Raw genomic sequence first — 25,886 nt, forward strand, 5'->3', positions numbered from 1 at the left:
CTCCAGTGCAATTGCCAATTCCCTGGGTGAGCTTCTGAATGGACCAGCATAGGCTTTCCACAGAATTGGATTTGCCCTTGAAGTCAGAGAATCTGAGGTTACTCAGCCTCTCTTTTGCTGACAACATCCATTGGACCAATGGAGATGTTTCCCACCATGAGAAAGATCCAGTCTGTCCTAAAAACAAGAGAATGCTCAGAGAACAGCAAGAAGAGTGACAGGACAAGACCTGTCAACATTCAAACCCTGAGTCCAGTTGTGGCAGCTACTCCCTGCCTTCTGTGCCTCAGTTCTTCAAACTCTCCGATGCCCCAAGCCAATAAGCTCTGTTTTTGCTTATGCCTTTTCAGGTTGCGTCTCTCTCCCTTGTAACCAGATTTCAAAACATGCTGTAACTAAAACCCTTTTTTAAAAAAATCTTTGATTATACCCTCAGATATTTACTTACAGTAAAATCAGAGAAACTGTATTTTTGAGACAAGGCTTATGTACGTTAGCAAGATGATGGAAGCACACGTCCAAAATGTCTTTCAGAAAAGATTTTTTTTTTCTTTAAGATTTTGTTTATTTATTTGAGAAAAGGTCAGCAAGAGAGAGAGAAAGAGCAGGGGGAGGGGCAGAGGAAGAGGGAGAAGCAGACTCCCCGCTGAGCAGGGAGCCCCACGTGGGGTTCAATCCCAGGACCCAGGGATCATGACCTGAGCTGAAGGCAGATGCTTAACTGATTGAGCCGCCCAGGCGCCCCAGAAAAGTTTTATTAATTTCAACTCTCCCCTGCAGTATATGAGAATGTCTGTTACCTATGCTTTCCTAACACTGGATTAAAAAAAAAAAAAAAAAAAAAAAACTAGTTTTGCCAGTTTGAAAGGTGAAAAAGAGTATCTTTCTCTAGTTTGTATTTGTTCAGTTATAAATTCTAATAACAGCTATATATTTCTCATCTTTACTGAATGTCCATTTGTGTCATTTGCCCAATTTTCTATTAATACCGTTCCTAATTGATTTGTAAAAGCTATTTATATAGAAAAATAGTAAAACTTTGTCATATGTGTTGCAAATATTTCATGCTATTTTGTTATTTGTTATTTCTTAGGGTAGGTTGAAGGTTAAATAAAGAACTAGATCCCCCTTCCTTTTTTGAAAATGGTACTATACTTGCTCTTTCAGGGAAGTCTCCAAAGCAATGATACCCACCAATTTTTTAATATCTTCAAATCATTTGAGTATAATCAAAATATAATCAACACCTTCAAGTTTTCATTAGCTACTTAAAATCTTCAGGATTTCTTTTCTCTTTCACCCTCCTAGGGAAAAATAATGCAGTTGCCCTTTAAGAGTTGACCATTTTTGCATGAAGGAAAAGCTCACATACAATTAGCAGGCTCTCTCCAAGCTCGGCATCTTTCCTTCTTGACAATTGTTCTTCCTTTTTTCTTGCAGTCAATTTCCTTGTTCCTCTCTTTTCTGCACTGTAACTAAAGAAATTCTTCTTTGTATAGCTTATTTCTTAGATGTTAAAAAACCTATTTAACCAATAAAAATCCCAAGAAGTTATACTTATAGGACTATTAAGGTTACTGAGAAAAATAAATAAATATGGCTAGAAATGACCAAGTGACCCTGAAAGTCATTATTGGCTTATTAAAATTTGAAGGGAGATTAGACACAAAATATTATACAAAGAAAACCGAATAATAGAACTGAATTAATGTCAGAGGAAAAACATTGACAGAATCCAGGTTACCCACCTCACGCCTGTCAGAACGGCTAAAATCAAAAACATGAGGAACGAGTGTTGGAGAGGATCTGGAGAAAAAGGAACCCTCATGCACTGCTGGTGGGAATGCAACTGGTGCAGCCACTGTGGGAAACAGTATGGAGATCCCTCAAAAAAGTAAAAAATAGAATTACCACATTACACTACTGGGTATTTACCCAAAGAAGACAAAAACACCAAATCGAAAGGATATACCACTTTGTTTATTGCAGCATTATTTACAATAGCCAAATTATGGAAGCAGCCCAAGTATTCATTAATAGATGAATGGATAAAGAAGCTGCGGTCTATATATACAATGGAATATTACTCAGCCATAAAAAGGAATGAGATTTTGACATTGGCAACACCATGGATAGATCTAGAGAGTATAATGTTAAGCAAAAGAAGTCACTCAAAGAAAGACAAATACCATGTGGTTTGGCTCATATGTGGATTTTTTTTTAAGATTTATTTATTTATTTATTTGAGAGAGAGAGAGAGATAGCACACATGTGGGGCTGGGCAGAGGGACAGAGAATGTTAGGCAGACTCTACACTGAGCGGGGAGCCTGACATGGGGCTCAATCCCACAACCCTGAGATCACAACTGGAGCCAAACCAAGAGTTGGACGTTTAACCGACTATACCGCCCAGGCACCTCTCATATGTGGAATTTAAGAAACAAAACAAATGAACAAAGGAAAAAAAAAAAAAAAAGGGAGAGACAACCCACAAAAAACCCAGACTCTTAACTATAGAGAACAAACTGATGTTGCCAGAGGGGGGCTGGGTAGGGGGATGAGTGAAATAGGTGATGGGGATGAAGAGCACGCTTATCACGACGAGCACTGAGTAATGTATAGAAGTGATGAATCGCTATATTGGACACCTGAAACTAATATAACACTGTACGCTAGCTATGCTGGAATTATAATTTTAGAAACTCTAAGTTACAGAGAGATTTGTGTTTGGTATCTATTGCTATATGACCGATTATCTCAAAACTTAGTGTTTTAAAACAGCAAAAAGTTATCATCTCATAATAGCTGCGGTCAGAAATCTAGGAGCAGCTCAGCTAGGTGATTATGGTTCTGCACTGGTTCTGCACTGCATTATGGTTCAGGATTTGTCATGAGTCCAGAAGCAGGGTGTGACCTGGGGCTGTAGTCACCTGGGCTTGACCAGGGCCGGAGCGTCTGCTTCCAAGCTCAGCCTCATGGAGGTTGACCAAAGATCTGAATTGCCCATCCCGGAGTCCCGGGATCGAGTCCCGCATCGGGCGCCCTGCCTCGGCAGGGAGTCTGCTTCTCCCTCTGACCCTCTTCCCTCTCGTGCTCTCTATCTCTCATTCTCTCTCTCTCAAACAAATAAATAAAATCTTAAAAAAAATAAATAAAAAGCATCATTATAAAACAAAACAAAACAAAACAACTTACTTTACCTCTAATCCCTCTTAGATCTGCCCAGGTGAATTCTGAGGATTCTGTCCAAGCCTCTCTTCCCCACATACCACACACTGTCCTTACACCCTCTCTTCCATCCCCATGGATTTTACAACCATGTGAGTGCTGAGGACTAACTCCTCAGCCTGGATATTGTTCTCTTGGTTCCAGGCTTGTATTTTCACTTTCCTGCAAGACCTCTTCATATGTATGTCCAATACTAAATGCCACTCCCCACTCCTCACTTCCAACCTGCTCCTTTTCCTGTCTCAGAGGATCATATCCCCAGCCACCCAGTTGCCCAGGCTGGGATGTGGGTCTAGAGTTTGACTGCTCTCTCTGCCCCCCTCCATATCATTGGGGCCACTGCTCCGGTTGGCCCTGCTCCTCCCCCCTCCAGGCCACTGGTAATAGAACATACCAAACCTGGCTGCATGGGGTGGGTAGGTGGGGTCTAAGCTGGCCCTTTCAGATTTTCTCTCCTGAGACTTTGAATTCTGAGAGAATATACCTGATAAATTAGAGATAATTGGAACCAACACGTTTTATGGCAGCACTCTAGGAAAAAAAAAAAAAAAATGGCTCTTTGGTCTTTGGAAGACTCTGAGGAGTCAAAGCGCTCGGTTTCCTGGCTCCCCAGGCTGCTTGTTTAGCTTGCTCTTTGATTTTGTGACCTGTCCTGATGGCCTTCCGAGAAATCCCACTTCCGCTTAAGTTGGCCAAAGACACTGTCTGTTACCTGCCCCGTAGAACAGGAAAACAAACATGAAAACCTTCATTCAGCACGCATGAAATCACCCAGTCCTGGTCAGTTCTATCAGTGACATCTTCGATGTCTCTAGAGTGCCTTCACATCTCCACTGTCAGTCTCTCTGTCCAGGTCATGATTATCTCTCACTTGGATAGCTCCCATATCTTCCAAAGTAGTCCCTGGATGGCAGTCCACTCTCCTTCTGGTCTATTCTCTACATGTGGTCCTTCCCAGATAAATACCTGGCAATGCTACTCCTCTGCTGAAAATCTTTCCTAGATCCTCACTGGCTTGAGTACAAAGTCGTGAATGCTTACATGGTTCACAAGGGCCTTCATGGTCTAGCTGCCGTTGGTTCTTGAACCCGAGCCCACTGCGCTTCAACTGCCAGCCACACCAAAGGGCTTTCAAGTTTTTTGAAGTCCCCACGCTGTCACCTCTGGGCATTTCCACTTGTTTCTTCCGACTTGAGCGTCCACCCGTATGCATGAACTCTTTGTCTGACCAATGCCTACATATTCTCCAGGTTTGGGCTTATCTGTCACTTTTTCTGGAAGCCTCTGCTGATCCCACCTTCCAGAATCCCACCCTGACCTTACAAGTCTGGGCTGTGTTCCCTTCCATGTGGTCCTAGAATGTTCTGAACACCGCTAGCATACTAACCATCCAACTATGTGGTAATCACATAATGGCTTACATGAACTCCTATTTCTCTCCTAAGCTCTGTGAGGCCAGGGACCATCTCTCTTCTGTCTGTATCTCCAGGACCTAGCTCAGTTCCTTAAAACACAGAGGAGCTTTGGAATAAACATGTGTTGAATACATGAATGAGTGAATATTTAAGTCCTCTCAAATTTGTTCTCAATCAACCACCAACGTACAGTAAAACCTAATCATCTTCCCAAGTCCCCATGATGGCAAATACATATGCAATAGGATTTTTACAACTCAGCTTCAGCAAGCTTTCTGTTTTAAAGTAAGACGTTCATTTGAGCCACAAGCATAATGCTAAAAACAGAAGCATCTCTTGTAAAGAGGGTGGCCTCTGAGTGAGAGACAAATTTTCCCATCAATATCCCTTTAATATTGGGAGCCACACACATGCAATGGGGTGTGCATTTGCTTGGACATTAAGGTATGATCCTAGTGGAATGAAACCCGGATTCTCTTTTTAATAAGTTTCCTCCAGCTGCATTATAAAAAGTTGTACAAATTTTTTTTTTGTTCAACACAGTTACCGAACTGCTTGATTATTGCCACATTTTACATGGCAACTTCTACACATATAAGTTAGTCAAATAATAGTCCTGAGAGCGAATATCCACCGGAAATGCAGTCTTGTCTAACAGCGTGAGGGAAGTTGGGTGAATCAGGAGGAGAGCTACCATTTATTACTGCCTGCTGAGCCAGCAACCGGCATTGTATATAATCATTATCTCCAAAGAGAGAAGTGAGCAAGGCATCTGTGTTCAATTCCAGACATGGTGATACCTCCCTGGACTGTTGGGGATTTCAGGGAAGACCTTCCAGGGACCACAGAGGAACAGGATTATAGTTTTGCAACATCCCTAAAAGACTGATCCTGAAAACAAAACACTCCTCGCTGCCCCATTCTCCTCTAGGGAACCAATTATGCACTTGTCCAGGTAGCTGTGCATCCCAGCCCAGACTCTGGCAGACCTTGTTTTTCACAGGAAAGCAATTCAGATAGTCACTTAACTGGTCCAAGTTCTGTGATGAGATCTTAATTAAAACTCTACAAAACCATCTCTCTGAATTCCCCAAGAATTCTTTTCTTGGCAGTTGAGAGAAGTGAGCTTTTTAATACAGGTGTGTGATATTAAGCACCCAGAGTACAGAATCAAACTGTCCCCAAACTAGAGCAATAGATCATAATGCCTTTTTGGATCCAGAGTAGTGGCTCCCAGGATTTCCAGCAACCTGTGTCCTTTGCCCCGCAACTCAATCTATCCTGTGAGCAGGACCCCTGCTATCTCAGTATAATTTTCACATGACTGTAAACAATTCTGCTTTAACCACCATGGCTGGGGCTTTATGAGCTCAGGAATCAAAATACACACTAGTAATCAAAGAAAATCTTCCGACGTGGCCCACCTTTCAAATAAGACTATTGTGCCTACCATGAAGTGCTTTTTAAAAATAAAAGAAGGCAAAAAAAAAAAAAAGGAAAAACCCACACTACTTTATCAAGAGTAATACACAAGAGTAATATCAAAAGTAAAAAAAAAAAAGTAACCACATTTAAAGTTCAGAAGATTAAAACAAAACAAAACAAAACACGGATTAGGACACTTCTGATCAGAAAATGATAGATACTTTTGAAGCCACATGGGTTTTGCTGATGTTTTTGTTACCATTAAAGTGTATTGCTTTTAACAAGGCCTCTCATCTAAAGATCAGACTTTTAGTCACAAAGAAAATAGCATCAAACCAATAAGCAAACTTCTCAGAGCTCAGGGCACGGTAGCAAGCCCAGCCTTGTTTTTTTTTGTTTGTTTGTTTTTGTTTTGTAAGAAAAAGTTTGGGATTTTGCTTGGGCTTCACAAGAGTAATTTTCAGTAACTGATCTGAAGAAGGGATGCAGAAAGCATATAAAACTAGCGCAACCCAGGGGACATTCTGGGCAACCGTGATCTAATCACTGATGTGCTGACAGTGGGGAGACGTGAAGGACACTGGCTCTGGTGTCATTCAAGTCACTTAACCTCTGTGGATCTGATTTCGCATCTGTAAAATGGGATAAGGGCCACAAATCCCTTACTTCCAATTCCAAGATGGAACATTTGAAGAATATCAGTTTTTTTGTTTGTTTTTGTTTTTGTTTTGTTTTGTTTTGTGATGCATTTGGGGCAAAACTGCCCTGAACTGAGCTGTGGATGTTTCTAGTCCTCATTTAACTCCATGGAGTATGGACATTCACACTTTGCCTAGAAATATGAATGTGCTTGACTGTGGAGTGCTGCTGGGTGGGATGTCACACGTGGCTCATATAACATTTGACCTTTTCAAAATCCAAAATCGGTCTCTATTCTCAAATACACGTGGACCCAAGGATTTCAAATCAGTTTTCAGAACCCATGCCTTTACTTCATAGGGTTGTTATGCAGAGAAAAATGAGGTTAGTGGGGACAGCTGGGTGGCTCGGTTGGTAGAGCATGCAGCTCTTGATCTCAAGGTTGTGAGTTTGAGTCCCTCGTTGGGTGTAGGGATTACTTAAAAATAAAACGTTTAAAAAAACTAAATGTTAAAAACAATGAGATTATGTGAGTAAACCGTGTAGGATCATGGCTGGCATGTGGTAAGAGATTCATTTCATTTACTCTGGTTTTAGTAATGAAAATACCAAAGAAAGCATCAGCTGTTATGTACGGCGCCACAAAATAATTGTTCTTTTGACTTTCTGCTATCAGGCAAGTTTATAGTATCTTTTGAAGGGAATTAAAGGCAACAGAGAAGTTCGATACTTTTGGACATTTCTCTGTCAAAAGGTTTTTTTTTTTTTAAAGTTTTGGTTCTTTTTTTATTATTATTTTTTAAGATTTTATTTGCTTATTTGAGAGAGAGAGCAGCGAGAGAGGGAACAGAAGCAGGAGGAGTGGGAGAGGGAGAAACAGGCTTCCCGCGGAGCAGGGAGCCCGATGTGGGCCTCGATCCCAGGACCCTGGGACCATGACCTGAGCCGAAGGCGGACGCTTTAATGACTGAGCCACCCAGGCGCCCCCTAAGTTTTGGTTCTTAAAGGAATAAATGTCAGTCATTTGGAAAATTAAACAACATGGACTTTTTCATTTTCGGAAAATGCCAGCTGACTGAGGTAAATCATGATGCAGTAAAATCATTCACAGCAAAAAATGGGGAAATTTTTAAATTTTTAAAAAGATAAACCTTGGTAGAGTGATGTCAGCGAGGTGGCGGAAAAAGAAGTCCCCCACTTGTATCCCACTCTCAGCAACAATGGGTAGGCGTCTATCCACGGACAGAAGTGCCTTTGTGGGGGTTTCGGGGTCCAGGTAGGAGCCTGGGATTCCCCTGGAGCTGCCCAAGACCGAGGAGAACCATTCTGGACCCCGGGGAACGCAGTGACAGCACCATACCATGTGTTACCTGACCTTATTGTGGTCAACATTCCCCAATATAGGCATGTATCAAATCGTCACGTTGTAGATCTTCAACGTACACAAGGTTATATATGTCAATTATCTCTCAATAAATCGAGGTGGGGTAAGATAAACCTATATAAGTTCAAACACCAACCTGCCTTATCTTCTTCACCCCCGCAGTCAGGTCACCAGCTCACATGAGTTTTGCAAACCTAATAGCAATCAATATAAGAAGACTCCATAACACTGTTCTCTGGACCTCCTGTGAAAACAGATCTTCAGCAAGGAAAGCACATATTCAAGCAAACACAGAAAGCCAGGAGCTGGAAACGCTGTCTGCCAAAAGTCTGAAAGAGTTGAACTCAAGTTCATTTGGTACTCCTGGCTCAAAGCTGCCCACACTGGGGGGATGTCGGCAAAGCCACATGGGCCCAGACCAACCACCCCTAGCCAAGCCCCTCAACGTGAAAGCAAGTCCGTCCCTGAGGGATTCACGCCACATTCTTCACTTTTAATCAACTTGAGTCACCACTACAATTCTCATTAGGGGTGCTTCATTTATTATGCTTTATTTTTAAGACCACAGCTCAGGAACAAGTGTCTGTGAACCAGGGCTTTTGTCCTCAGAGTAACCTTCACAACCAGTTTATGCCCAGAAGGCTGCTCTTGTCCCACGAAAACGTTGAGGCCTAAAGACGTACGTGTGGCCGGGTTGACTGATGGTCAGTGTGGAAACTCTTAACTTTGAACTTCCTGACTCAGCCATAAAACCTGAAATCACATTTCATTAACAGTGCTCATCTACTTGGAGGAAAAACAAAAGGGGCTATTAATATCTGAAGGAGATTTGAGAACAAAGTTTAACTGATGATTTCTTCAGTCACTTCAGACACTTGTTTTCGTTCCCCTGGGAGATACTAACACAGACTTTGGGGGAAGGTGCTTTGTTCTCAGCCCTAGACTTCTCTGCGTTAGATGCATGATGCTGAAAGCAGACTTCATAGATGTTGAGATGGATTGTGTTTAAGCTCAACTCTTGAAGTAAAGAGGCATCCGACTGAAGTTCTTCAAATAACAGGAAGTTGTCCTCAGGAAAACTCCTCTGCTCGATGCATGGTGGTCCAGGGGTCTCACTCCATCCCTGACAACGACTCCTGCGGTGCCTCTTCCTGTCCCTATAAGGAGGAAGGGCCGGCACATGGTCGGCCTGAGTTTTCTCTGCTGGAGCCCTCATGACCCCAAGGCCAGAAGCATTCTCTTCGACCAAGATCCCACCATGACTCATTCTTCTGCTACCTCCCAGCCTCCTGGGAGAACAAAATGTCCAACTCACCTCATACTTTTTGCCACATGACACAAGGTAGAGCCAGGATACTACCTCTGGTAGTATTTTTTTGGAAGGAGCTGTGGAGATATCTAGTAGGTTGGGAAATGGCCAACTAGGTCTACCTACAAGGTCTCTGTGGAGAAATGCTGGGCGGCTAAAAACCACTTGGGCATTAGTTTGAACACCTAGAGTCCAAACACTTACTGCCTAAATTCTCAAAATCCAGATAGCTCACAAGTACCTTCTGGTGTGTGTTTAATTATGCTGGGCTCAAGTCAACTAAAGCATGACATTTAGGTGAATTTAAGTCTTCTTCCAAAATAACATAAAACTTGTTAGTTATGAATGTTTTCATCAAGCCATGATGTCACTTGAATGGGAGAGGCACTAAGACGTCCAGGGTCACCAAGGTCACGAGGGTCGCGCTTGGGTAAGTGTACGTGGCCACAAGTGGGCTTTTGCCTTGTATGTACCACAGTCCACAGTAAGCACACACACGTTACAGGGACTCAAAAGACGATTCGTGATTAAGTTCTCAAGAGGTTCTGTGATGCTGAAATCCCAAGTCAGGTAGCTTGCGGGAAACTGAGGGGCAGAGAGCAGCAAGGTGGGTGTCTGTAACACTCCCACATCTGCCCTGCTGGGCATTGGTACAAAATTCCAACTCCCGAGTCTGGAGCCTTGGGGCTCAGGTCAGCTTGTCCTTGGGAGATAAGGGATTTGGGTAATTGATTTTCTTCTCTGATCCCCTGTGCACTTTTGTGTAAATTCAGTATTCTGGCACCCAGTCTGTCTATACTGCTGTGAGACCAAACAGGACAATTTTTTGTGGAAACACTTGTACTCTTGATTTTCTTTTGGACTAAAGGCAGCCCCGCAGGAATTCTCCTTCCCTACAGGCCAAACACCTAAGATCCCAGCAGAGAATTTCCTTCCCTGGGTAGAGGTGAACCAGAGACCAATTCCCTCACTAATTCCTATCTGGGACCCCAACGATTCTGTCACCTGCTGCCAAAAACCCAAACAAAAACTACAGTAAGATGTTGATAGCAGCTTATAATGAATGAGAGTTCCTACCATATGGTAGCATTGTTGTTAAAAAGTGTGATACACCAGAGGTCTTTCCTGATGTGCTCGGGTTACCACAATGGAGCCATTTCCATTGTCAGCCCTGAATCAAATTTGTAATTGACAGGCAAATAAATAGATCAGAAGAACAGGATGGTTGAGGCACCGCATCTACTGCTGAGGGACTGCAGGACCCAGGGCCCATTGCTGAATGCCACTCTGCAGGTCTGGGAGCTGGATAGCTACGCACGTGAGCCTCCAAGAACATCAAGGCATTTTTTTTTTTTTTTGGTACCAACATCTTTATAACTTTGTAATTTCTTGATGCTGGGCAAGGAATCCCAGTACAAATTTCCTTACAACTGCCAAAAATCCTGAATGACAAATACTCTAGTCGGGCTTTTTGTTTCCAGGTTATACAGCTCTGCTGAGGTCATCCAGATTGAGGATGCAAAGAGCCCAGTTGATAGTTGAGGGTATCACTGATGGTCTCGCGGCTCACATGTGCACTACTTCTCAGTCCAGAACGCTGCCTTCTAACTGGGGGGGGGGGGGGGGGGGCATCCATCTCCCATGCTTTTGGCTGTAAGGTTCCAGAATTTCGTGGCTACACGAGATGGTTTAAAACGGAGTTTCTCCGTATCTCATGGCTGCGTAATTCCTACCCTCTGCAGGTGTTACAGGGTTGCAGTTTCAGCATACACCCTCCAGGACAAGGCTGGACCTCTGGCAGCTCACTGGACATGAAACCACCCTGCTAAGTAGTGGCCCGAGGGAGGGTGTGTCTGTAAAAACTTTAAAGATCTTGGAGTTTCTCATTCTACATTTTATCTGCCAATCTTAGGAAAGTCTTGATGGCTTCTTCAATCTAAGTTTCTATTTCTTGGTAATTCTATGTGAGTCTGTCTTCCAATCCTACACCACTGTTCTTTGACTGGAACCAAGTTGTCTCTGCTCCCGGGTGATTCCTTTGTTGTTCTTTAGACTCTGAGAGACCATACTTGGAGCAAAAACTATGGTAAACCAAGTTATAATTACAACATCAAGAATTCTGTGTAGATCAATCTAGGTCTGAGATTTATATCAAAGACATAAAAATCTAATCTGATAAAACCTCAGCAATGAGAGGAAATTAATGCCCATTAATTTAAGAAAGCTAGGTCTATATACGCATTCATCTCAATGGCCAATGTTGGATCTCCCTAAAGAGACTTGACCGCCAGGGACCAAAAGGGACTACCTCCTTAAGGCAGGCACGCTCTCCTTCTAGAGGTGTAAACACGGTACAGGTGTCATATTCTTTGTACCAAAACGATATTTTTACCCCAAATCTCTATATTTTTAAAGACCTTTTAGTAAGGATGCACAGATATTGAGTTAAGAATCCTTTAAAATGTTATCGTCTGGAGTAGTAGCATTCACAGTACTCACATCTGAAGTGCTGCTTCCAACCCCACTGGTGCACACTGCTGAAACTGGGAACCTGAAGAGTCAGTATCTCTTACAGCTGATCACTGAGCACACACTCCAGACCACGGCCCCCAACCCCAGCCTTCTTTCTACCCAGTGGATCCCTTAAAAAGGACAGATTTTCGAGTCTCGGGAATTCAGAATCCTTTAAGCACCTTCTTATGGCTCAATCTTCACACACCCCACCAGCAGCAGACCAATGGGCTTCATGCTTTCAACGACTCCAGTGTATTACACTCGACGTGTTTCCCAAACCCAAATGGCTAGAAACGGTATGTGTGGGCTAATTCTAAAGCAGCGCTGGTCCCATGGAACTTTCTGTGATGCTGGATGTGTTCTATAAATTTGAGTAGTCCAGTATGATAGCCATTAGCCATATGCAGCTACTGAATATTTGAAATGCAGCTACTGTGACTAATAAACGTAAAAAAAAAAACAAAAAACTAATTTCAGTAGAGTTAAATTTAAATAGCCACAAATGGCTAGCGCAACCACATTGAACAGTGCAGCTCTAAAGCACGTGAGTAACGTGACTTTTTGACAGACAGGATTTTTACAAACCAAAGAGGCACTGGATAAATATTTGCTAGCAACCTGTCCTTGATAACCTCCATCTGCTCTCCCTTCTAGTTCTTGTCAAGTAAAAGTAAAAACAAAACTAGAAAAGGCAATAATAATAAAGCCCATGTGACTTTAACACCAGTCTCCCCTGAATGAAACTAGTAATTTTTAGTATATGGGAGTGGCATAGTCAAAGACCAAAAATAAACGAAAGCCAGCCAAACAAAGAATTAGAAATAAGCATTCTAGAAGTTATTTATGTTTAATGCTTAAAAGTCTGAATGCACAAACAATCTACCATTATAGAAGTACTGGTGGTCAATACAATGCATTAGAACTATGTACAATGCACAGTTTAGTATCAAAATCTTTCTACACTGTAGAGTTTTACGAAACTGTTAATGACATCAAACACTAAGCACTTAAGACACCGTTTTTTTTTTTCTGCTACCACATTAGGAACGTCAATGGACAGTCCATTTCAACTTGCAGCATCCATCCATTTCTAGTATGAAATTAAGTAATTTTCTACTTATACAATAAAGTTTATCTACACAGTTCTCTTGATTTTGATCCATAGCAGCAAAGGCACTGTACATCAGCAGATCCACAGACTTAAAAAGATTTTTAAAGCATTCAAACAAAAAAATAATAAAAAAAGGAGTCACATATCATAGTTGAACAGCAACAACAACAACATAAAAGATAACACAATGTTTATGGCACAATGGCACAGCCTGTGTCCACTTCGGGGACGTCCAACTAAGACAGGGAAAGAACCGGAGGTAAAGAAAGCAAGTCCTCATCTCAGGTGAGAGTCCATTCTTTCTGGTTTTCAGAGGGAGGTCCTTGCAAATCTCCTCTGCTGTCCTTATTTTGTAAAAGGCTTGACTTGCACAGAAGGAGGACTCCTCCCCTGAATCTGTGCAGTTCCCAAAGAACATGCCAAAAAATAGCCCATACTTTCTCGTAATGACAAAACTGCCCAAAGGTATACATCTCCCTTTGCAAAGAAACGTGGCAAAAATATCCAGAAGGGATTAAGTTCTCTCTTTAGGCCAAATTTAATTTGTTCATCTGTCTATAATACAATAAAAAAAAAAGGAATTAAAAACTTATTACAAAGACACTTGTCAACAAGTCAAAAAAGAAAAAAAAGAAAAAAGTCCAATGACTTTTATCAAATAGAATCTAAAGCTATAGATATATTGGTTAAAGTTGTCCAAATAGACTCAAATGAATACGACGTGGCCTGTCATGTTCTAATTGTTCAAATTTCCAAACATATAAAATAAGTAGAAAACAGAAACAAAAAAAATCTAACAACACAGCAACATATTGCTTCCATATGTAATTATACATTTCACATCTCTATACAGTCCTTAGTCTACATTTAGTGACATTTTTCACCAATTATTTTAAACCTTCCTTTCCCCTCCTTTGCAAAAAAAGGGGGGGAGGGGTATCAAATACAATGCATCTTCATTAACAATGCAGGAGCAGACAGCTTTATTCAGTCAAAGTTAGAAAGCCTTCTTTAAACAAAATAAATATATTACAGATATAATACATAATTAAAGATTCCGTCACTGTTAAGTATGGTTATTCCATGTTCTTCCAAGTAGAGAGCTGAAGATTTGGTATCACAGGTTCTTAATGAGTATTCACAATTCAATAGCAAGGAGGAAGTGGGGGTGAGAGACGGGGTTAAACTCCACAACTGCAATGAGTATTTGAAATCCTTGGTTTTAGATGCAGGGCAAGAGGATGACAGAACAAAGTGCTACAAGGAGAAGGGGTCCAGTCTGCATGAAGATTTGTCCTTAATAAATAACTTCATAAACCGTGGCCTTCTTATCCCCAGAGCCAGTGACAATGTATTTGTCATCCACAGAGATGTCACAGCTAAGCACCGATGAGGATTCTTTGGACTAGGAAAGAAACAAACACAAATGTTAACTATTCAAAGAAAAACCCATGAGGCGGGGCTGGAAGACACAGAGCAAAGACAAGCGTGAACGTGTCCCGTTATGCAAACAGAAGCAGCCAGCCAGGCAAGACAGTCCCGGCACTCGCTTAACACGGGGGCGGCCCAGAACACTGCCGGGGACCCCTCCCGGCGCTGGGCTACAGGCTCCTGCACTCGGGACACCAGGTGGCAGGCAAGCCAGCTAGACAAACACCTGTGCTGTCAAGAAGCAAGGCCTGGTTCCTAATCCTCTTCTCCAGACAGGGAAGAGCACAGTGTTCTTAGCATGAACCGTCCTCCGCCTCAGTGACATGGCTGGGATGGAGGTCGAGCTGCAGAACACCAGACACGTCACTTAACCTGGGCGAGCCTCCCACCTTATGAACAGGTAAAGACCTCTACCTGCCTGCCACCTCAGCAAGTTGCCTTAGAGTTCAAGTGGAAAATGGCATGGAAAACACTACATTTTTTGAAATTGGGCATGTAAAAGTATTTCTAATAGAAAGCCTGTGTGAAGAAAGAATGCAAATCTCCAAGCGGGGAGGAGTTTGACAGAGAAATGTTCCATACTTAAGAGTCCTGGATACCATGTTCAACTACATCAACTACAAGGGGTTCAATGTCAACTTTTAACTGAACTGTACTAAACAAACTAACGCCGCAGGATTTTAACCAGAACTCTGAACATTTATTTGTTTTTAATTTTTTATTGTTATGTTAATCACCATACATTACATCATTAGTTTCTGATGTAGTGTTCCATGATTCATTGTTTGTGCATAACACCCAGTGCTCCACGCAGAACGTGCCCTCTTTAATACCCATCACCAGGCTAACCCATCCCCCCACCCCCCTCCCCTCTAGAACCCTCAGTTTGTTTTTCAGAGTCCATCGTCTCTCATGGTTCATCTCCCCCTCTGACTTACTCCCCTTCATTCTTCCCCTCCTGCTATCTTTTTTTTTTTTTAACATATATTGCATTATTTGTTTCAGAAGTACAGATCTGTGATTCAACAGTCTTGCACAATTCACAGCGCTCACCATAGCACATACCCTCCCCAATGTCTATCACCCAGCCACCCCATCCCTCCCACCAGAACTCTGAACATTTAAAAAATTAATGCCTGACATGCAGATGCTAACCCACTACCAGTGTTTCTCAAACTTTGACTGTAACCTGTCATTAATCCATTTTACCTCATAACCCAGTATACACATAAGATACAACACTTACACTTACTATAAAAGATCCACTCTAAGATTTTATATTTCTTTTTTGTTAGTCCTGGTTGGAACCACCAGAAAGGTTGTGACCCATAATACCAAGAACATATATTGTATTCAATTAGAAACTTCATGACAGCAAGAATCAACTATTTTTGTCCTATTGATTATCTTGCACAGTATTTTCACTCAATATATGTATTTTTGGATTCAAATGCATTGATCTACTCTATGATGACATATTACTACTCAGTCAAGAAAACTGCAAATCTGTTGTTATTCCTCAAACACACACACACAAAACACACCTAAAAAAATAACATCCGAAGTGTAGGTTAAAAAAGAGGAGTGTTCTTTAACCACATACCAGCCAGAGAGCAGAGAGACTGTGTGTGTGCACACATTGATCATGTCTACCATTTGGTCCTCCTACAAGTAATTTGACACACTGCACAAGTACCACTGAGTCAATAAGAATAAACATTTCTGAAATTAATCAAGATTTGCTAAACTTTTCCATAACACTTCTTTGGAAAGAAAAATCAAAGACATAACAATACTAATAAGAGTATTTAAGCAAAACGCTCAAACTTTTTAAATAGAAGCATTTTAAAGACATAACACACACACACACACACACACACACACACACACACACACACACACACACAAATCACAGAGGACGTGTAAAAACTCTACTCTAGTGTATAAACGGGACCAAGGCATGGAGAGCTGGTTAATGCAATGGGCAGTGTCTTTGGCTCTGGGCTCGAAAAGGAGACCACCCCCCAGCTCCACAGCATGTGGCTGTGACATCAGCCTCTCTCAGGCAAGGTATTCTTCTCTTGCCCTACCTCCTAGGACACTTAGGAGCCTTATTAACCTGACAATGCACAGAGAGAGTTTGGGAAAACCACCGCCATGCAGGGAGCATGCAGTAAGTGGGAGTTGAACAAGGTAAGTGTTACCTGGAATATACTGGCCCCATAAGGTGTTCTCCAGGCATTCAGAAGGTTGTCCTTTCCAGTGCTTACAAACCATTTGCCTACAGAAAGAGAGTGTGGAAAAAGGTTTTGTTCGTGGTACTTTGTCAGACACCGGAGATTTGCTTTACAGAGCACCAAAGTATTCACAGAAGACTGTTCTAATTTGCAACGGAAGTTTCTTTTTGCTGGAAACATAAAGCTCCCTGTCCTAGATTTAGTGAGTCATTTATCCTTACAACAAGGATAAGTGGACTGGCACACGGCATTAGCGAAGCAGGAACGTATGTAATTTCCAAGAGGGACACGCTACTAAACCACAGGAGCGGTGCGCAGACGCATGTGCAGGAGGGCAGAGGGAGCGAGTCTCACGGACAGGAAATGGACGGGGCGGGGGGGGGGCGACGGCTTACCGCAATGGGCAAACTTGAGTGACAGGACGCAGCTCTCGTGGAGATGCAGCTGGTATTTGTCCGGCTTGGTGACGTGTAGCACTTCCACGTTACTGTTCTCCATCCCCACGGCCAGCCACTCTCCGGTTGGGCAGTAGCCCAAAGAAAAGATCTACGATTAAAACAGCTCAGAGTGAGGGTGCCTACGGAAGACACACTGCCTCTCCCCGGGAGGTACTACTTCTTCTGGGGATACTATTGAAATTGTGAAGGAAGTCTGGATGATTTGAACTGTACAAGAAGAAATCACAGCCAAATGGGTGATGCCAAAGTAATGCGATACATCTGCACAGTATCATTTAACTAGTCACTTACGTAAAATTCAAAGAATACAGAGTAATGGTCTTTGAAGGAAAAAGCTGCTTTAAAAGCTTATGATAATTTTTTTAATCCTTTAATACACATTACTGTGTTTTGACAGAAAACAATACAATGTCCAGTTATCTAACCTAGAGTCAAAAGTGACTTTGTCACATGGTAACGTCTGTCATGTGTGTCACGAACCCGTGTCTTCCGAAGCGTCCCGGGCCCAAGCCCGTACCTGGGAGGTAAAGTCATGCTGCTGCAGCTGCCGCCCCTCGCGCAGGTCCCAGGACCTGACCGTGTTGTCCAGGCCGCCCGTCCACAGCTTGGTGCCATCGTTAGAAATGTCAATACAGCTGGCCCCGTCTGTGTGGCCCTGGAATTGCCTGAAAATGTCAAAATGGAGGGCAAACCTTTGAAAAGTTAGTTTTTATGTGAACTCAATTCCGAGGTCGTTGGTTAGCCATTGTGGAAAACCGTGGAGGCCTTCAAACAATTAAAAGTTGAATTACCGTATGATCCAGTGAGTCCATGACCGATATTCACCCAAAGAAAACGAATACACTAATTCGAAAAGATGTACGCTACCCTGTGTTTATAGCAGCATTATGTACAATAGCCAAGACATGGAACCAGCCCAAGTGTCCATCAAGAAATGGGTAAAGAAGATGTGGTGTACATATACAATGGAGTATCATTCAGCCATAAAAAAGAATGAGTCCTTGTTTGCAACAACATGGAGGGATACAGAGTATATGCTAATCGAAATAAGTCAAAGAAAGATAAATGCCATATGATTTCACTCATCTGTAGGAATTTAAGAAACAAAACAAATAAACGAAGAAAAGAAAGAGACAAAGAGACTCATACAGAGAACAAACTGATGGTTACCAGAGGGGAGGTGGGTGGGGGGATGGGTGAAACAGGTGAAAGGGATTTAGAGTACACTTATCGTGATGAGCACTGAGTCATGCACAGAACTGTTGAATCATCATTTTGCACACCCGAAACTAATATAACACTGAATGTTAATTATACTTCAATAAAAAAAAAAATTAGAACTCCTCAGGGATCAGTTTCATTGCAGGTCTTATTTATAGATTTCACTTGGGTTTACTATGTTTTCTAATTATTCAAATAACAAAGCATATACTTAGAGAGATTCAGGTTTAATTGAGATGTTGAACTTCCTGCACTTTTTATTTTTGAACACTTAGGAAGTATTCTCTCATACCAAAAAACGACTGATAACCAATGGAAAAAAAAAAATCTCCAACTGAAATAAACAAAAGAAAACACACAGCTATATGTATGTGAACTAATCAAAAATACATCTAAGACCTCTCTTATCACTGTAATACAAAGGAAAGGATTTAAAAGGCTGTAAGGCATGTTATATTCTCCCTTCTAACAAAAGCTTTGGGGATGGGCACGGGAGCAGCAGGGCAAATTTTGCCACTGCACAACAATGCAAATGTAGCAGGCTGTGCAAGACAACGAACAGGCCATGCCCTCACGTAAGGCACATGGAAAGAAATTCAGTGTGGCTCAGCTGCCCCAGGAGCTGGGAGAATGTACAAAAGACACTGGGAAGAGAAGAGATTAGAAGCAGTTCCTTGTAAGGACCTTACCCAAGATGAAACAAATGATGACCCCTTTGTTTTTGGAATCAAACAGAGAGCTCAGTCCTGCAAAATACCTGACAGACGGCCAGCAGAGGCCTCTTCTCACATACTCCCCTTGACTTGCGGCTAGATTTGATTACAACCTTCTCGCACCCTTCAGCAGATCATCCCTCCTGCTCCCTGCTCTCTCGGGTGCTGACATCAGGAGACTTGTTTCAGGGCGTTACCTATCAACACCGATCCCATACAATTTCACTTCTAAACAGACATCTCAGTGCATTGACCCATCCTTAATGGTGGGATTACAGATAATCTAGACCATCTAGACCATTTCAGAGAGAAGCACAACGCCTGGGCCTGTGGCAGGGGTTCAGTGATGATCTGCTGAAGGAAGACATGTGTGGGATACATGTGGCATGGAAGACAGTGCCCTGTGCTGTGAATCTTCTCGGTGAGTGTCTACCGACAATGACGGTTAGTTAGCAAGCACAGATGGCAAATTACGGACGTCTAACGAGCTCATGAGGTCATGAGAACATGATGTACATTAATTATGTAAAAATGACCTCATTTTTTTAAAAACCTAAACTGATGATGCTTAGGATAATGTCCAAAAAAAGCAAAGAAAGAAAACAACCCATTTGCTAAGTTCAAAGGTGCAGAAAGATTTTACGTTAGTAATTTGTTTCTAGCATCTTTAAAAGGAGACTGTCCCTAACACTTCTTAGTAGGAGAATTCTATTTCACCATTTTAGACACACACAGCTCTTTGGCACAAGAGCGGTAAATCGGCTCCCCCGCATGCTCTGGGCAGGGATCTTGCTGACCCACCTCACCAGCGTCTGGTTGTGCAGGTCCCAGACGGCGATGTTACCATCACTGCAGCACGAGAAGCAGACCTTGGAGTCGGGGCTGATGGCCAGGGCATAGCACGCGGGGGCCGAGGACGTCAGCTCTGCCTTGATGCGCGGGGTCGGAGCCGCCAGGTCCCAGATGGACAGAGTACTGGCCTCCCCTCCCACGATGAGGGTGCGACCATCAGGGAGCAATCGGCAGGAACGGATGTAGTTATCCCTGTTCTGTAGAGACAAAAACCATCAAAAGATCACTCATGAGGAAAGGAAAACAGCATTAACATGAGAGCAGAAATCCATAAAAGTATTGTGTTCCCTCCTGGTTTTAATGAGCCATTTTTACTTACGACAATGATAAAGTGGATTAATGCTAGAAAATTACATGAAATTAGGGAAGTACTTAAACTTGATCTACAAATTTAGTGCTGAGATATTTAATCTTAATTAGCATGAAAATGCAAAGATCTAGACCCAACTCCCACCACCATCACCACCATCACCCGGCTGCCTGACTCATTTGCGTGCGCGCGCACACACACACACACACACACACACACACACACACACACACACGCACACGCACCAACACAGGAGCACGCACAGTCCTGGGCAGCGGCAGCTGCTCAAGCAGCATCAACTGGAGGCCAAACTTGGTCAAGGAGTATTAAGGGATGGGGCGGGAAGAAAGGTCCTGGATCTGGGCAAGGTGGGTACATCATGTTAAACTGACCTAGTATCGTGCAGCAGCAAAAATTCCACTGCTGGTCTAAGGAAGAACGTCCACCTGAATGTTCTGTAAGTGACGTAAGGACAAATGCCCAAGACACAGCCAAAGGGATAGTCTAGGGTCTGCCCTGGTCTCACCATGTGACAGACTGAGAGTCAGGTGCACTCTCACAGAAACCCTCCTGGGCTTTTACTTTTCTTACGCTCCTTTATCAGACAGGAAAACAGGTAGCGAGCCTGGGCCCACACACTGGGCATGGTTCAGGAAAGCTGCACTGGGGCACGTGCATCAAGAACGGGATAACTCTGCCTGAGGAACTGAAAGACATGCCTCCTCATCAGCGATCTAAGTCTCCACATGAAGGGCCACAAACCACCGAAGACAACTACCCACTTGGGATTAATTCCGCATGTTGCTTGTCCAACCAAGTCTCTCACTATCCCATCCCATTTTCTGAATGAAGGTGTAAGCCCTGTTCCTCCATGTTCACTCACCAGACAGTCGAGCTGAGAGACGGGGCTCTTGTTGCCGGGGTGGCTGATGTCCCAGACCTTGACGCAGCCCTTCCCGCCCGTGTACACGTGTCTCGTGGGGTTGCTGATGGTCACGGCGCACACCACCTCCCCGTGGTTCAGGGTGTTGATCTGGCGCGCGTGCCGGGGGATTCCGGGTCCGATGAGGGCGTCGGGGGGGAAAGGGACAGGCTGCATCTGACCGTCTGCAGTAACGTGGAAGGAGTACGCTCTAAGGTAGTGGGGAGGAGAAAAAATAGGAAGAGGGGAAGGTAAAAAATGTTAGTTAACTGATCAGTGTAAGGAAATAAAAAAGAAAACATTTTCAGTGCTCTTATGATTTGCAAATAAGTCAAATTTACCTGGTACAGTAGAAAGAACATAATTTTCAGAGTCTAGAACTAGATCTACAATCAAATGTCAGGTTGACTCTTCACTAACCACTGTGTGACATAAGTAGTTACTGTGCCTCTCTGAACCCCAGTTCTCATCTTTAAAAGGGAGAGAATGCTACCTCTATTTCACAGAGAATTACGTAAGATATCCAACGTCTAGTATAGTACCTACTCCTTCAGGGCACTCTGCAAGCTTGCTCTGTTTTCTACTCTGGGTGACTCAGAAGCCTGTGATGAGATTTCTGCCTGTATATGAATTCACCCCAGTCAAGTGATTTACTAATGGAGATCAATGAGTCAAAATGATCAAGCTTTAAAGAGTTAAGAGTCTCTAGGCCTACATGGTGAAATGACAGCTGTGACCCCCGCACACACACCAGAATAAGTCCTATCAGAGACTTGACAATCACTAATTCAAGTAATTCCCAATGAAATTAGGACCTGTAAAGGCATCCTGTGGGACTACCCCAAAGGCCCACCTGTGAGTGCCTATCATCGGCTCCAACTCCAGTTCATCTCCAGGGAAAGCTCTACACTTATGAAAACATTTGGTTCTAAAATACAACTTCAGTTCGAACATCTCCCTCAAGAGATCTCTATTCTTAGGGCGCTGAAATAAGGAAGGGCACATCAGTGAGGCTATGTGATGCAGGGGTGGGGGGAGGGACCTGGGCCTGTCTTGTATCATGGGCAATAGCCCATTTCGGAAATTATGCCATTCTGCGTTGGCATGAAGCTTTGGAATGTGCTCTGTTTATAGGAAGAAGTTTAAGAAAGGTATACCAAGGGAAAGCATCTGTGGGTACACAAAGGGTTGGAGCTTGGACCTATCAGGGAAGTTTTAGAATCAAAATAGTTTATGGTTCCTTAATGCAAAAAGCTACAGGCTAGCCACATTCATCAAAATTCAGCCCATTACTGAGGGGCCCTCATCACCCCGACTGTCCCCAGGAGGGGTTGAAGCAAGTATGTGGCTGGAGAAGATGTGGTGGCAGGCAGTGGAGGGCTTTTTCTTTCTCCGTCAACAACAGAGAGAGGCATGGACCCGGCCTGCAGCAGAAACGTAGTATGCCGGATCGCTGAGGGGGAAGGAGGGGGAAGCTGGGGAGACAAGAGGCAGAAGACATTTCCTCGGTCCAATCAACAGGACTTGGAGACACACTGGACATGTGACCGGGGAGAGAGGTGCGGAGGAGGGCTCTAAGGCTCGGGACCCAGGTGACTCAGGTGGACCACGACACATTAGTGAAGTGATGGGGACATGCGACCACAAGGTACGCACGTGAGAAGCTAAATGGTTTGGTTTTGCAGTCGGGAATCCCAACAACTGAACAGGAGGCTGAGTGCTGTGATTCAGGCGAGAGGGTAGGTAAGAAAGACAATGTATGCTTATCGACTAAGAAGTGACAGTGGAAGCTAAGGGAGCAGAAACAATAATGCTGTAGCAGATTATGCAGTGAGCAGACTAGATGCAGGATCTAGGGGACCGCTAACATCTAAGGAATCTCCTCCAGCAAGAGCAGTCAGACACGGACAATCGAGAGAGACGATCAAGTGCAGGGATGGGGAAAGACAGTCAACCACCTGACCACTTATTAAGAGATTCAACCATTAAACACGTAGTTCTTGGGTACCCCCGTGTGCCAAGCACCGTACCAGCAGAACTGGGGTTACAACAGAAAGAAAAAACCCATATCCCTGGTTCTCCTGAAGTTACAGTCTGTGGGAGTAGGCGGCAGGTGGGTAGAGGGATGGATTCACTAGGGAGATATTCACATAAATAAATACAAAAATGTCAGACGGTCAATGCAATGAACAGTGGACATGCCTGGTACTGTGAGATTTGACAGAGTGAGGCAATGGGGCTTCGATATAAAGATGAAGATGGTGTGAAGGGGAGGGGTATGGCAAATATGAAGGCCAGAGTGAGACCGAATGCTTAGTACCCATTTAGTCAGAAACTATTTATTAAATGCCTAATATGAACCAGGTACTATTAGGTGCTGGGTAATCAGGGGTGAACAAAGTAGACAAAGTCCCTATCCTCCAGGGCCAACATCTAGAAGGGAAAGCAGATTCCATATATAAGCATAAAAATAAGTAACCTCAGATCCCCATCAGATGCCGAGGCGCGCGCGCGCACACACACACACGCGCGCGCACACACACACACACACACACACACACACACACACACGGTGCCCAGGTCTAGGCACCGTATGAGCGGAACCAAGGAGAAAGGATGCAGGCCCTGCACACATCGAGGAAGTAATGTGGAATGTGCCAGGTAGAGGAACAAAGCAGAGTCCCTAGAGCAGAACCAAGAGAGAACGGCAGTGCGCACTCAGCGGAGAGGGGCAGCCTGCAGACAGAGGGCAGCAGGAAAAAGGGCCTGGCGGGCGGTGATGAGGAATGCGGAGACCACCCCGGGTGGAATGGGAGGTCACTGGGTCTTCTGGGCAGGGAAGGACAGCACGCAGTTAATTCTCCAGGTGCCCTTCTAGCCGCGGGGTGAAGAATGGGTTCTAGGTGGCAGAGCAGGAAAAGGACCACTGAACAGGAGGTCTGTGCAGTAAACGAGGGGAGAAGCCAGTGGCTGGGCCTGGGAGACAGTGAGACAGCTGGGAACAGACGTGCAATTCAAAAGCTCACTCTGGCTGGGTGGAAGGAGAGAAGGAGAGAAGGCTGCGCTGGATGGGACATCTGGATTCTGGAAGTGACACACTGAAGGGCGGGGACGAGACCTTCCTTGTGAGCCTGTGAGGAGGTAACTGAAGGCAAGAAGGACAGCTCCAGTCGACGTGGTCCAAGCCCCAAGACGAGATTACTGGGTGCTGACCTTGTGAGCACCAGAGTCACCCGGAATGATGGCAGGCCCTGAGGGGAGGCAGACCCTAAGCCAACTGTCAAGTCTTTAATAAACGGGAAATCCCCCAACAAGGTGTAAGGATGGGTTAGAATCCAATGACACAAGCCTGAAAGGGCAGAGTTTTCACAAAAAGATCGAGGAGTTCAGTTCTAGAAAAGACTGGTGGTGGTGGGGAGGGGATGATACAGCCTTTATCACCCCCTCACTGGCCCTGAGGATTTCAGGATATGAAACAAATGAAGGGGCGCCCCCTCAGAGGGCTGCAGGTGGAGGGGTCCCCATGGGAGAGAGCCAAGTGCCAAGGGGCAAGGAGGGGAAGGCAGCAGCGCCCGCAGAGAAAGGCTGAGACTCTGAGGGATGACAATGGAGGAAAAGGCTAATTGATTTAGCAATTAAAGAGGTCATGAGGACTAAATCTTAAAGGAAGGGAGAGGAAGGTTATTCCAAGTTTAGATGGTGTTATACATTCTTAATGATAATTTACGTGAAAAGCCATTCCTCCTCTCCTCTCTAGTATCACTAAGTGGTTTTTAAAGAGCACTGAGAATTTAAATAGTTAAGAATTTCTTTCGAGGTTTTTGATATGGACATTCTTCAACTCAACCACAACCACTCTGTGAGCACCTACTATGTTCCTGGAACTCCCTTTAAAAGAACGTCAAGAGCCTACTTGCATTAAGGCTATAACGTGGTCCTCTGTTTGCTATTAGTACATGTAAGATACTCAGGACTGGAAAAAATAAAACTCTATAGTAAGATTCTTATCAGATTTCAACTAACTTTGATGTGTAGCTGGCAAGGTGTACTGGAATGTGTAACGAAAGCCAACCTTTCTAGAAATCAGAAACCCAGGCTTGAAGAACTGTTCTTTTTCTACCAGATTAAATGTATCGGTAAGGCCTCTTAGCCACACACTTGGATAGAGACATCATGCTAAGAACACAAAATGAGGTAAGGCACTGGCCTTGCCCCCGAGCGGCTTCTAATCTAGGAAGTGTAATGAGAAAAGCACAGAAGTGGCCACAATACCAGGTGGAAGATGAGAAGTAGGAAGTTCTATGGTGGTTCAAAAAGAAAGGACAAAGCTTATGTTTCAATAGTGACATGGTCCTAGAGATGGGTTTTGCAGAATGGAGGGAATCTCACCGAAGAGGGAGCAAGATGGAAAAACAATTCTGGGGAGGGAGGCAGAAACAGCAGAGAGCAAGAGCTCTAAAACGATGGGGTACAATGATGGGAATTTCTAGACTGGTTTTGATCCAAGGATTCATTTATTCAGTAACGACCCTGTGGTTAAGTGGTTAGAGGAGCTGGCCTGAGCACAGTCTGATCAAATGTATCAGGAATATATACATTTATGCTACCCCCCCCAACACACAGATTGCTATCTATCTGCTAGAAAAGGGAGGGCTGTAGAAAGGGAGGGCCTACAAGGCCAGCCTGAGAACTCCACAAACAGAATTCACTACAGGGT

At 43.7% G+C, this 25,886-nt stretch overlaps 1 protein-coding gene across 9 annotated transcripts in view; it reads right to left on the reverse strand.

The window, feature by feature from the left end:
• Nucleotides 1-12,742: 12,742 nt before the first annotated feature.
• TLE4 (TLE family member 4, transcriptional corepressor) overlaps nucleotides 12,743-25,886 on the reverse strand; it is a 142,104-nt gene continuing 128,960 nt past the window's right edge. For all 9 annotated transcript variants that reach the window (XM_025891703.2, XM_025891702.2, XM_025891705.2 and 6 more), the window contains 6 exons: nucleotides 21,131-21,380; nucleotides 19,887-20,134; nucleotides 17,669-17,816; nucleotides 17,089-17,239; nucleotides 16,661-16,737; nucleotides 12,743-14,430 (listed from right to left, as the gene is read on the reverse strand). In XM_025891703.2, coding sequence (XP_025747488.1) covers nucleotides 14,323-14,430; nucleotides 16,661-16,737; nucleotides 17,089-17,239; nucleotides 17,669-17,816; nucleotides 19,887-20,134; nucleotides 21,131-21,380 — 982 coding nt within the window. In that variant the 3' untranslated portion in view covers nucleotides 12,743-14,322. The remainder of the gene's footprint in view (nucleotides 14,431-16,660; nucleotides 16,738-17,088; nucleotides 17,240-17,668; nucleotides 17,817-19,886; nucleotides 20,135-21,130; nucleotides 21,381-25,886) is intronic.

Source organism: Callorhinus ursinus, unplaced genomic scaffold (genome assembly GCF_003265705.2).
Source record: "Callorhinus ursinus isolate GAN/ISIS: 27379988/994484 unplaced genomic scaffold, GSC_fseal_2.0 scaffold28, whole genome shotgun sequence".
Lineage (NCBI taxonomy): Eukaryota > Metazoa > Chordata > Mammalia > Carnivora > Otariidae > Callorhinus > Callorhinus ursinus.